Genomic DNA, 12633 nt, shown 5'->3' on the forward strand with positions numbered 1-12633 from the left:
CTTAACTGGGCGACGCCCAAACCGGCATGAAATTTTGTCATGTTGTACCATCATTTTTTATTTTGGTTTAACCAATAAGAATACAATTTGGTCGACTAAATCCCAAATTGCCAGCCCATCCTCATTCGTTTAGTATTCAAGTAGATACCCAACAGGGTGCACCACGAAAAGGTGAGGATTGGACATTAGGTCAGAAGCCCTGGTTGGTTCTCCGCATTCCTTTAAAGGCTATGTGAAGGTCTCCTCTCAGTTATACAGCTTTGACCGTTAAGCACCCTTAGTAAGAGTTAACTGCATATTTATTAATATTAAGATATTAAATTAATAACTTACTAGTGCATTATCTCTCAACATAATTTGTCTGGTTTTAAGCACACTTAAGTCTAGAAGTATCCATTGATTATCATGCCTGAGGAAGAAAAATTAGTTAGGCAGCACACCAAATATGCACTCCCCCATCTCTTAGTCTTTGAAGCAAAGTATAATGTAGATGACACTGCAAAGGATTTGCCACTTTACAATAACCCTATCATTAGGAATACCTGCGCTGGTATTTTCAATGTTCTCTGACAATATGTCACTATGTCAATTTTTGAAAGTAGCAAATTCACCTGCATATGTTTCAATATACAGGTGGATTGGCACTATAGTATGTTCGAACTACAGGTGGTCTAATTATTATTATTTTTTTTAAAGTAATAAATGTTTTTATCTATGTATTTATTTTTAAAATTTATAATGTACACTGGGAAACTCCCATTTTAAAGATCAAACAAGAACCTTTTTCAACCACTTCAGGCATCCAATAAACAGAGCAGTATTTAGAAGTTAATGTAATTTGATTAATTTCTAATCAGCCTAGACTGCAGGAATGGAAGTATTGTTATTTCTTAATCAAGGATCAGCAAAGTTATTGCATTGTTAAATGAATAAAATGTTACTACATGAGCCTGTGTAGCTCAGTGGATGTGGCGTTTGCACACCACGGTGCTTGGCTGCACGAAGGAAAACTTGGTTTCGAGTCTAGTCGGTGACTAGAGGAAATTTTTCTAAGCCTTTTTTCAACTGGTTCCCAAGTTAGTCGATCTCTGGCACGGGCGAGTGAGTTTTTCCTCCTGGAAACTCTGGTTTTTTGTCCTGTAAACTCAAGAAAATTGACCGTAGAACCCACATTATTTCAGACATAAATATATTGTGTTAGGGACCACGAGATGGCGGCACATTTGAGCCGTCTCTCTTCACTGTGTACTGCTTAATTAGTGATAGCCTTGGGCCATCTATCTCTGATTGGTACCAGTGGAGATTGAACTGCCCACTCAGTCTCCAAAAGTTAGATAGGGCTAAATGGCCTCGCCTACTCCCCATATACGGGAATAAAAAGGCATTAGCTGATTTTTTTTTTTTTTTAATGCTACTACATAAAATGATACTGTATATGAATTATTATGATAAGTAACTTTATAAGAGGTACTGAAAATGATTTCTGTTAGCATTCACAGATACTGAAATAATGCAGGTTTTGATTACAAGTGTTTTAGTATTATTTAACTATTACTTTTAATTTACTTGAATGTAAAAAATCTAGGCATCAAAATGAGAGCTACAAGACCACTACACTTATTGAAATTAGTCTTCCAGTGAAAACTGTTTTATGCAGCTCCTGCCCACAAAAGGTTTTTCTGTAAACCACAGTACATCTGTACTGTTCGTGGGTTAAGAATTTTTTCAATAATTAATTTTATATATTTTTTTGGTATTTATTTATTTTTTTTTTACATAATTCAGAAACTCTGCTCTAGAGACCAAACATGGAACGTTTTTCGAGCCACTTCAGGTTTCTAATAAGCAGGATAGCGGTTCTAGACTAGGCAGTGAAATTCACCTCTCACCTAAACCGTGTTCTTTTGGCAGTTTAGGTGTGTAGGTATTGTGAAACTGCCTTCCTCAAATTCTTTACTTACCATATCACCAAAAAAATGAATATATGATGCTACATTTCTCCTCCTTAGTATTTTCCAATCACAGAATTCATGTTATGCTGTAAAAACAACATAACATGAATTCTGTGATTGGAAAAAATACCTAGCTTTAATTTTTGTTTTGATAAGAATCTTTTTATATGGGTATTGTAAACTGAAGATGAGTTAGCCAGTCTCATGCATATGAATGTATACTCAAGCTTTCACTATAGTAAACTTGCAGGGATCATAGGAATTGTTTATTATAACAGATAGTTTGCTATAGTGAATTTCTTTCAGCACAGAATTGTGCCTGTGGATATAACAATTGTTATAGTGTGAACTGACTGCAGAGGGTTTTTTTTCTTTCAGCAGATTGGATTTTTCTTCCTGAAAACTATTTAACTAGAGCTTACATGCAATTTGCAGACAAAAAAAAATGCTCAGCAATGGTTTGGAATCAGGTGGACTGTATTGCATACGGTTGCCTCCCATCATAAGTCCTGGGACTCCATGGAGGTGCCATGCAATAATAAATGTACACTTATGCACTGACTGTGTAATCATAAAATACTCGACCAATAACTGGCAACCTAAATACTATTCTGATCACAAAGGAAGTTCTGGTGGATCACTTAGCTTTCTGCATGTCAAATATAGCTACTTTGACTCTTCACATACCCAACAGATGAAACTAATCTGGTAAAAATGTTGTTTCACAAATTTTTACCAACTGGTAAAAATCATCCTTCTTAAGTTCTTGAAGTGGCACCAGTTCATATGAATGGAGTTTCAGCCTCTTTCTTACTTGACATAGCATAACAAATTTTTCAGATTGGCTGGCATGGATACCCAATCAAAAATATTCAATAGCCCCACTCAGTCTCAAAATTTGTCAATGCCCAGATCAAGTTCAAAAGCAATTTGTTCAAGAGTGATCAGTGTCAGCAACACCCTGTCAGCTGGCGTTGCAACACTCTAAGGTGTTGCTGACAGCTTAGAGTGAAACTGCCACCATGCTTATTGAAAACTTAAAATAGCTCAAAAAGTGGTGTATGCCAAATTATGTTAACACTTAAATGGAAAAAACATTGATTGTAAAATTATATCTGAGAAAAAAAAAGGAAAATAAAATTTAAATGTTCATTCCATATAAGTGTTAACATAATTTTGACATGCCCTGTACTTCTAGCCTCTAGGGCAGGATTCCTGGATTATCTGGTTACTAATACTAATGCTACAGTTTTACAATCATTTAGGGACAGGATTCATTCTCTCTCTCTCTCTCTCTCTCTCACACACACACACACACACACACACACACAAAACATAATGGTATCTGCTTTTGCATCATCAGCAACTGAAACAAAATTTAAAGTTTCCAAATCCATTTACAAACAGTATGTTAGTGTAAACAGCCTATAATTATTCACAACCTACTACTTCAGAACATTTTCACCTGCTCTAAACACATTAAATAAAAAAGATTTTTCTGCTTCAATTAAACACCATTTTCATCACTGAAAAATGTACATCCAATATAAAACTACAAGATCTAAAAAAAAAACTGTTACTGAACTGGCCACCATTATTCCTCAAAGACTTAAGAGCATGAGCAATTATTGGTCAACACTGTTCACTATTCAGCTTTGCTCCCACCAAACCAATTTCTCTTCTTCATTTTTCATTGCATCCACTTCTGTCATTTCAAACAGTCCCTCTCATTCTAACTTCCATAAATACCTTCATTTATTCTAGAAACATGTCAAGAAATTTCTAGCTTTAACTTTTGGTCCCATAACACTAATATGCTATAGGTTTTGCAACCTTCTGTGTGTGTGTGTTGGGGGGGGGGGGGGGGGAGCTTCACATAAAAATAAGTGATGTAGCTAGCTTTAATAATACTTACGACTCAGACATGCAATTTAAAACATTTGCAGAAAACTTTATTCTATTATCAGTGTGCATACTATAAACTAGATTTGAATTATAAGGTATAACTGATACAACAATCAGCTAAACATCCAGAATAAGTGCTGCATGCCAGATATGTAATATTGCACTATTAGAATCCTTTCAACTTGACAAATATCAGGTCATCCCAAAAGTAATGTCATTTTTAGCATTAAGTTTTGAAAGGATATAAAAGATATATCACTTTCTAATTTAATCAAGTATATATTTTCCACTTTCCACTAAGGTAGAAGTGGAGAAAAATTTTTGAGGCTTTAGAGAGAGCAACTGACACAATGAAAAAGGAAAAGTTAGTCCTTGTTAGAGATCTAAATAGCAGAGTAGGAAAGGATTGTCAGACACACAAAAATAATTTGGGAAAATTTGTGGTAAAAAACACTGAGCAGCATGAGGTCAGGAATACATGTCCATACTTGAAGTAGAAAAAAGCCATCAAAAGCCTGAAATGTGGAAAGGCAGCAGGAATAGATGATATTCAACCAGAAATGCTGAAGTATGGTGGTATAAAAGTCATCAAGTGGCTGCACTGCACTGCATAGTTCAGAATTCCTGGACAGAGGGACAGATTCCAGATGATTGGAGTAGAGCTCGCATAGTACATATATATAAAAAGGAAAATAAAACTGAATGTGAGAATTATATAGGTATTTCTCTACTGAGTGTTCCTGGTAAGATTTATGCAAGTATACTTGAGAAACGGTTGAGAGGAATTGTGGAAGAAAAGCTTGGTGAAGAACAAGCTGGATTCAGGCCAAATAGAGGCTGTCAGGATCAGATTTTCACTTTAAGACAAATAGTTGAGAAATCATGGGAATATAACAAAGATCTGGATTTAAGGTTTGTAGATCTGGAAAAGGCATATGACAAGGTGCCAAGAGAGAAGCTATTCAAAACGCTACTGTTATATGGTGTCGATGAGGCATTATATCAAGCAATACTTAGTCTTTATTTGAGTTTTAAGTCATCATCAAATTCTTGCCTTGTACCCTCAAGGGGCATACAGGAAGTCAGCAGTTAGAATTGAAGGAAGTACAGGAAGATGGTTGAATGTTAAGTCTGGTGTCAGACAAGGATGTATATTAACCCCACTGTTATTCACTATCTATGTGGATCCCATTATGAAGGGAAGTGGTATTAAACCTCATATCAAAATTGGAAATGTTAATGTGGCTCTTTGCTTTTTGCGGATGATGTTATACTTCTAAATAGATCCGCTACAAGTCTGCAAGATTCCCTGACTAAATTGAATAACTGTTGTAACAGATGTGGTATGAAGGTCAGAAATAACAAGACAAAGACAATGAAAATATCAACTGCATGTTGATATTTTCATAGTCTTTGTCTTGTTAATGGAGAACCTATAGATCAAGTAAAACATTTCAGCTACTTTAATCATGATTTTTAGTCAAGATGGTAAATTAAATATTGAAATAGACAATAGAATCAACATATGGTAGGAAGTGAACTGAATAAATTTATATGGAATAAGAGAGAAATTAGTCAAAACAGTATGGATCTGAGAGCTGAAGCAGAAGTAAATACTTGACCAAAGACTAGAGACTGCAGATATGAGAGTCCTGGGAAAGATTAGGAGCATGAATGGATCATATTAAAAATGAGGATATTAGAAAAGAATTTGACATTATCAGCATCCAGGAATACATTAACAGAGTTAATCTCAGGTGGTATGGTCACTTAAATGGAATGGGAGAGGAAAGATTAGCAAATCAAGTGTTCTCTGCCAGGTTTGGCAAGAAAAAGACCCAGAGGAAGACCAAGATATGGGTGGATTGATATAGTAAAAAGTGCTTTAGAAGATAGAAATATATGATCTGATAATGTTAGGGTCTTGATAGGTAACAGACTGATTTAGAGGAAAATTGTAGATAAGAAAGTTAGTAATGATGTACATTTTTCATGAAGTACTATCATATCCTGTATCCCCCCCCCCTTGAATTGCAGGAATTTGATGATGATATTTTTTTCCACTTGAATCAATAATGCTCTTCCAACATTGTGAAAGCTTAATAATGTCATTTTGATAGAATTAAGGAGGTTTGGAGGCAAAGAGATTAATTAGGTTAATTTCAGTGCCTCTAATATTTTCATTAATGAAATGTTACAAACTTCGAAATCAGTGGCAATCTGAAGGTGGAAGATCAGGAGAACATGGAGGATGTGGAAGCTTTTCCCAGACAAGTTCCTAGATCTTTGTACAGGTGATTCTTGCACTATGAGGGCGTGCATTATCATGGTGAAACACAATACCCTTTTGACTGACCAGAGAATACCTCTTTTCTTTCAGTTTTTCACTCAATCGATTGAGTTGTTCAGAGTATACATCATCTGTGATTGTTTGGTTTTGTGGCAAGAGTTCAAAGTGTATAATACCAGCCATATCCCACCAAATGCTTAACAAAACCTTCTGAGGGCGAGGGCCTTGGTTTGGCTGAGGTTTAGCCTGTTCCCCTGAATGAACCCACTGCCTTCGGCACTTATCATTCTTGTAAAGTAACCACTTTTCAACACCAGTGACTACGTGACTCAAAAAGGGAGAATGAAGAGCAGTGCAGATGTTGATGCGCTCTCTTCAGTTGTTGTTCATCAGTTTGTGATGAACACACTTGCTGAGCTTAGGCTCTATTCCAAGTTCTTGCAAATGGTGATGAATTAAGATCTTTTGCTAAATCTTCAACAGTTGCATTGTTATTTCTTGCAATAGCGGCTTCCAGCATATCATTATCAAGAGAGACAGGGTGCCCACAGCGAGGGGAGTCTTTCAAGCTAAAGTCCCCTTGATGAAATTTTTGGAATCATCACTGGCACTTTCACACATTCAAAACATTATCGCCATACGCTTCTTGCACATTTTTTAGTGTTAGCAGCATTGCTGAACTAATAGCATGATGTGCTATTCAGTGACCTCTATAGTAATAAAGGGTTAATTAAACAATAACTTATGTTAATTAAACAATAACACATTTCAAAAACAGATGTTTTTGAAATGTGAAATTCCTTAGAATGAGGCTGCCTCAGCTCTGCATTATTTATAAAGCTTAAAAAATTCATGTTTAGACAAGCTGAGACATGTTTGAACAAGTACAGTACAAAAAAATCGACATTACTTTTGGGATGAAATGATACATAATAACAGCATATTTGTGAGTGTAGAACCTCCATAGCTCAGCCAGTAATGATGATGTCCCCTTGTTAGAAAGTATCCCCTTGGATACTTTCTAGCATATGGAGAATGTTTATAATGACATTTTAACTGAAAGTGAATTAGTTGATCTTATATGAAAGCCTCCACCACTGGAAACTCAGGATTTTCATCTCTGCAAAGGCCAGAAGAATACATACAACTTACAGATAAAAATATTCCAGTGGATAAAAGAATAACTATATTATCCTCCTAAATTAAATTTAAGGAATCCAAGAATGTATGGCAGGTCATAGATCTTAAAGGCCTGAGAAACACCAGAAGAGAAGGTTCAAGATTGATTTTTGAAGCATTTGGAATGGTTAGTCAATCATTTAGATTCAAAATTAGGACAATGCAAAAGAACCTCTGACCTCTCTTAACACTTTCATTGCCAAGCTGAAAATTGGAATTTCGTGTGGTGGCCAAATTTAAATTTTTTTTTTTATTTAGTTAGCAATGCCCACGCAATAACGCGTGATCGGCCATTTGGTGAGGGCTCGCATCGCGCGTATCGTTCATTGCCAAGCTGAAAATTGGAATTTCGTGTGGTGGCCAAATTTTTTTATTACTTTTTATTTAGTTTGCGATGTCCACGCGATAACGCGTGATCGGGCGTTTGGTGAGAGCTCGCATCGCACAATATCGCGTGATTGGCAATGAACATGTCAAAATAGACATTTTGTGTCTAAAACTGTTTATGTGACATTAATGTTATTTTAAACAATTTATGACTGATTTCAAAACCATCTAGATTAAGTGATGCACATAACAGAAATTTATTTATTCGTATGAAGTTTCCTCCCTATTTCTCCACTGTCTCTACTGGGGCGAGTTGAGCCCCCTCATGGGGGGGGTTAAGTATTTATGACTGTAGATCCGTGTGTGTTCACAGGGCCGGTTTGCCTGCTTGTGGGATGAAAAACCCAAGATAAACTGCTGGAAAAAACCCTGCTGTCCATGCCCAAGACCGGCTAACTTGGCTATGGCTGAGGAAGATCCTTAAGCTCCTCACGTCATCGACGGGAATAGAACCTAGGACACTCCTTCCCTAGGCATATGGTTGCAAAGTGCATAGCCACTAGGCTAACCATGCGGACATAACAGAAATGATATGATATTACACCATTAGAATCCTTTTAACTAGACAAATACATAATAACAGTATAGAGCTTAGTCCACATGGCAAGCCAGTGAATGTGAACATGAGGTTTGACCAGGCTGACCAGTTTTGCAATTCAAAAGGCATAGAAATAAGACAAGAAACCATTATTCAATAGACACTAACTAAATAATGGTTTGAAAATCATTGGAAATAATGTCATGTTTTTCAAATGAAAAAGAGGACTGAAAATAACAGTCAAAGGGCACTGATAAATAGGAAGAAAATATCATTGAACCATTGTGATACTAAGGCATTAGCTACAAAGTCTGTAGATAAAGATGCATTAACTATCACAAGTAAGGTGCAACAAAAGCTGGCCAACCAGTGGGAGATTACTACTCTACTTACTGGAGGTTTGACGTGGCTTGGAAAAGTTTCATGCTTAGTCTCTAGAGCAGGATTTATTACCTAAGTACTCATACTAATTAATGTAGGTTCACAATCTTTTATGAGTTGGATTCACATTTAAAAAAAAAATTTTTTTTAAAGTATTCAGTTTTATGGATGGCAATGTATTGTAACTTAGCATAGATCACTTCAATTTTTGTGTGCTTTTTCTTCATTTTTAAATGTATGGTGCAAGGATCACTCAATGAAGAGGTGAAGGAATGTTGGACCTAGTCTAGAAGTCTTAAAAAACTTTCAAAGTCAGACAAAACAAACCACTTTATTCATCAAGAAAACAATCTTTATATCCCATAATAAGCTTTAATTCAGAAATGTTATTAAGTTTAATCCTATCTTATAAGGCAGTGCTTCCCAAACTGTGGGCTGCAGCCCCCTTGGGGGCCATTAGTTTTGTTGAGGGGGCCATGAAATAATAAAAACAAATTTAAAATGTTTTAAGACTAAGTGTGCATGTCAAATGTATATGTAAGATGCTAAAAATGTAATATTTGCATTTGATTTTTGCAATATTCGCTGTGTATGTTTTGTATCGAATATAAATACAATAAATATTATAATAATATATGTCTGTATTACGATTTTTTTTTTCTGATGGGGATGTGAAATATTTTAATTTTTCCAAGGGGGCCTGACATCCATAAGTTTGGGAAGCACTGTTATAAGGACTATAAAAAAAAAAAATAAATAAAAAAAAAAAAAAAAATCCATTTTGCAATTTTCTTGAAATTCTTTTTTCTTTTTATTTATATTTGAAAAGTTTCCTTTTCCAAGATAGGAAAAAAATTGGGAACTAATTGAAATGCATGGAGTTTCTGATCCAAATTATTGATTAATATAGGAATGTGTGCATATTTATAATTAATGGAAAGTTTGAATTTTTTTTTTTTTTTTTTTTTTTTTTTTTTTTAAATTGACCCTATCCCCACTTAAGCCAATTTGAAGATTTTTTTTTTATTGTCTGAATAATGAAGAATAAAACTGAAGTAGTAAACAAAGGTACTTACAAGTTTCTGGAAATAAAGAGTATTTATTCTAAGAACATCTCCTCGGTAACGCAAAAGAGTCGACTCCTTGTCATTTAATAAATCAACTAGAGGTAGACGAGGTGAAGATATAGCAAACTGAACCGGATAGCAGTGCACTTTCTTTGGATTGTTGACTTGCAAAGGACTAGTAATTTCTGAGGAGAAAAAAGAAAGAAAAATTATTTGCAGATTCAAATATTTTGATCCAAATGCATATAATGGGCAAATTAAGTAAAATATACAACCTCTCCATGGCAGTTATCTACATGCCTGTTGTAGATAACTGACATGAAATGACATGTTTCTACAAAGTGGAGGAGGAGGAGGGGGGTGGAGCTCTGTATAATAAAAATGTATAGTAAATAACTGTACATATCCTCTTCCTCCATTTTAAAGGTAGAGCAGTGATTCTGCAGCAGCTACCAGATAACCCAGCAGAGGAACTGGAAATGTACCAGGTTAATATAAATGATGTCAATGAAATAAAGAAGACAAAAACAAGATTTTTTTAAACAACAAATACTAGATGTTATAATCAGACACTAACAATCAGGGAAAAAAAAGTAGGTAGCGTATTCAACAATACAAGGATAAGTTTCTTGAATGGAAGGCAGCAATATCTAGTAGAGTGATATGGACAAACATCAAAAATGGAGAAACTGGAGAAGAGACATATCTGTTCCTATGGTCCCACAAAAGGAAAAAACAAAAAATTTTGAATGACTAAAGAAGTCAGCTGGTACAAAAAAAAAAAGATGTTACTTGTTGGAGATTTTCATAGCAGAAAAGGAAAGAAAATGAATATCAAGTATATACAAAGGAAAGGTTTTGGGAAAATTTAGAAAGAAGAGCAAAGCAAATAATAATGGTAAGTACCTGCTTGATTCCTGTTTAGGATATGGATTAGTCTTTACTCATGGCATGTTCCACCATAAAGATGTGCACAAATTTACGTGGACGGAAAAGACAAGAAATTACAAAAAGTCCTTATTGCTGATAATATCTTCACAATGGTTCGGGACATAAGAGTATACCAGGGATCTGAAATAGGAAGTAATCATCATGTAGTTTTGGTCAGATAAAATTGAATATTGTTGAAAAGAAAAGCGTATAAGGCAATCTCGGAAAAAAACATGTCTTGTTGGTATGTAGTGAAGTTATCTGCAAGGATAGAAAAATCAGAACTTCATGTTCAGGAAGTTAAAAAGGCAAACATGGAAAAGAAGAAAGCATATTGAAAGCTCCCAGCAAGGAAATCAGCATGTACTGTGAGATAATACAGAAATGTAATGTTTTCACCTAAACAAAAGTCATAGAAAGACCAGTAAGAATGCAGAAGTAAATATCAAGAAGGTGGCAAAATGTTCTGGAAGCTGAATAAGCTTAGAAATGGAGGAAAGAATACTATGAAAGAAATCAGAGATGATAAAGCTGACATGAAAACTGAAGATATTCTAGATGCTTGGAGTAATTACTTTGAAAGACTGCTAGATGGAACAAGCAGTTACAGCATGGTGAGTAGGTGATATTCGACCAGAAACTTTTAGACCTTATTGAGGTATAAAAGTTTTACGATGGCTTCACTGCATAATTCAGAAGAACTGGTTAGAAGACATTCCAGATGACTGTAGTAAGACTCTCATCATACCTATCTACAAACCAGGGAAATAAAACTGGATGTGAGAATTATGCAAACATACTTGGAGATAAACAAGATGAGTCAGGCACAACAGGAAATGTCAGGAGTAGATTTTTACTTTAAGACAAATAATTGAGAAATCATTGTAATTTAACAAGGATCCGTATTTCAGTTTTGCAGACTTTGAAAGGCATATGATACTAAAAGAATCGCTCTTCAAAATGCTTCAGTTATAACAGGTAAATGGTATAGTATATCGAGCAATACAGTCTCTTTTTAAATAGCAAGTCAGCAGTGAAAACTGAAGTAGGTACAGGAAGACTGTTTGATTTTAATAGGTGTGAGAGGAGGATGCACATTATCTTCACTGTTATTCATCATATATCTGGATCACATAATGAAGGTAAGTAGCATTAAACTTGAAATCAGAACTGAAGGTGCTAATCTTAACTCTTTGCATGCAGATGATACTACATAGCTCTTAAATAAATCCAGTACAAGCCATTGGAGGATTCCCCAATTAAATTGAATAACTACTGTAATAAATTTGGTATGATAACAGCTATAAACAGACAATGAAAATAGGCTCTGAGAAACACTGAAAACTCCATCCTGAATGGAAATCCTATAGAACAAGTAAAAAGTTTTAGTAAAGATATTAAATTAAATATGGAAATAGACAACAGAAATAGCAAAGCTAGTACGGTAGGAAGTCAACTGAATCAATTATTACAATTATTATATTGTTAGATCTTGAATGGGGACTCTTTCAACAAAAAGTCATTCATTCAAGATTTAACAAGAAACAAAAATTCTGAGCTAGAAATGTTTGCACTATTAGTTAAGTAAGAAAAATATAAAAGAAAACCTGTTACAATTACCTTAGAAAGAAGTAAAGTTGAGGAGAAAATTGTATGTCAAAATAGAATTATATTGTTAAAATTATTGATGTCTAAATTATACTGTATAAGAATGTAAATCTAAGTGCAAACAAGGTTTCAAAGGTTGCTAGCTAACTGCCTACGATGATGTCATGGCACAACGGAAGCGTTCGTGGAAGGCGAGCCGAACTCGCGTTTGGCGAAATGAGCATTCTTCAAGGAGCAGAAGTGTGATGCAATCGCGTAGGGGCGAATAGGAGAGCACAGTGAGAGATCCTCCATTATGAAAAGAGGGCGCTAAAAAGAAGAATAAAAAGCGAGTTCACTCAGGTTTGAATCCCCCGTTTTTTCTGTTCCTGTTTTCTCGTGTGGACAAGCAGAGCG

The 12633-nt window shown here is 35.0% G+C and overlaps 1 protein-coding gene across 3 annotated transcripts in view; it reads right to left on the reverse strand.

Annotated features, from left to right (window-relative positions):
• The window catches only part of Pcif1 (Phosphorylated CTD-interacting factor 1), a 300185-nt gene that overhangs the window by 117186 nt on the left and 170366 nt on the right, over positions 1–12633 (reverse strand). For all 3 annotated transcript variants that reach the window (XM_090408077.1, XM_090408079.1, XM_090408078.1), the window contains exon 10: positions 9709–9884. In XM_090408077.1, the coding sequence (XP_090264203.1) occupies positions 9709–9884 (176 nt within the window). The remainder of the gene's footprint in view (positions 1–9708; positions 9885–12633) is intronic.

This window comes from Typopeltis vanoorti, chromosome 18, assembly GCF_054136105.1.
Source record: "Typopeltis vanoorti isolate ZY-2024b chromosome 18, IOZ_Tvanoo_1.0, whole genome shotgun sequence".
In the NCBI taxonomy this organism is placed as follows: domain Eukaryota; kingdom Metazoa; phylum Arthropoda; class Arachnida; order Uropygi; family Thelyphonidae; genus Typopeltis; species Typopeltis vanoorti.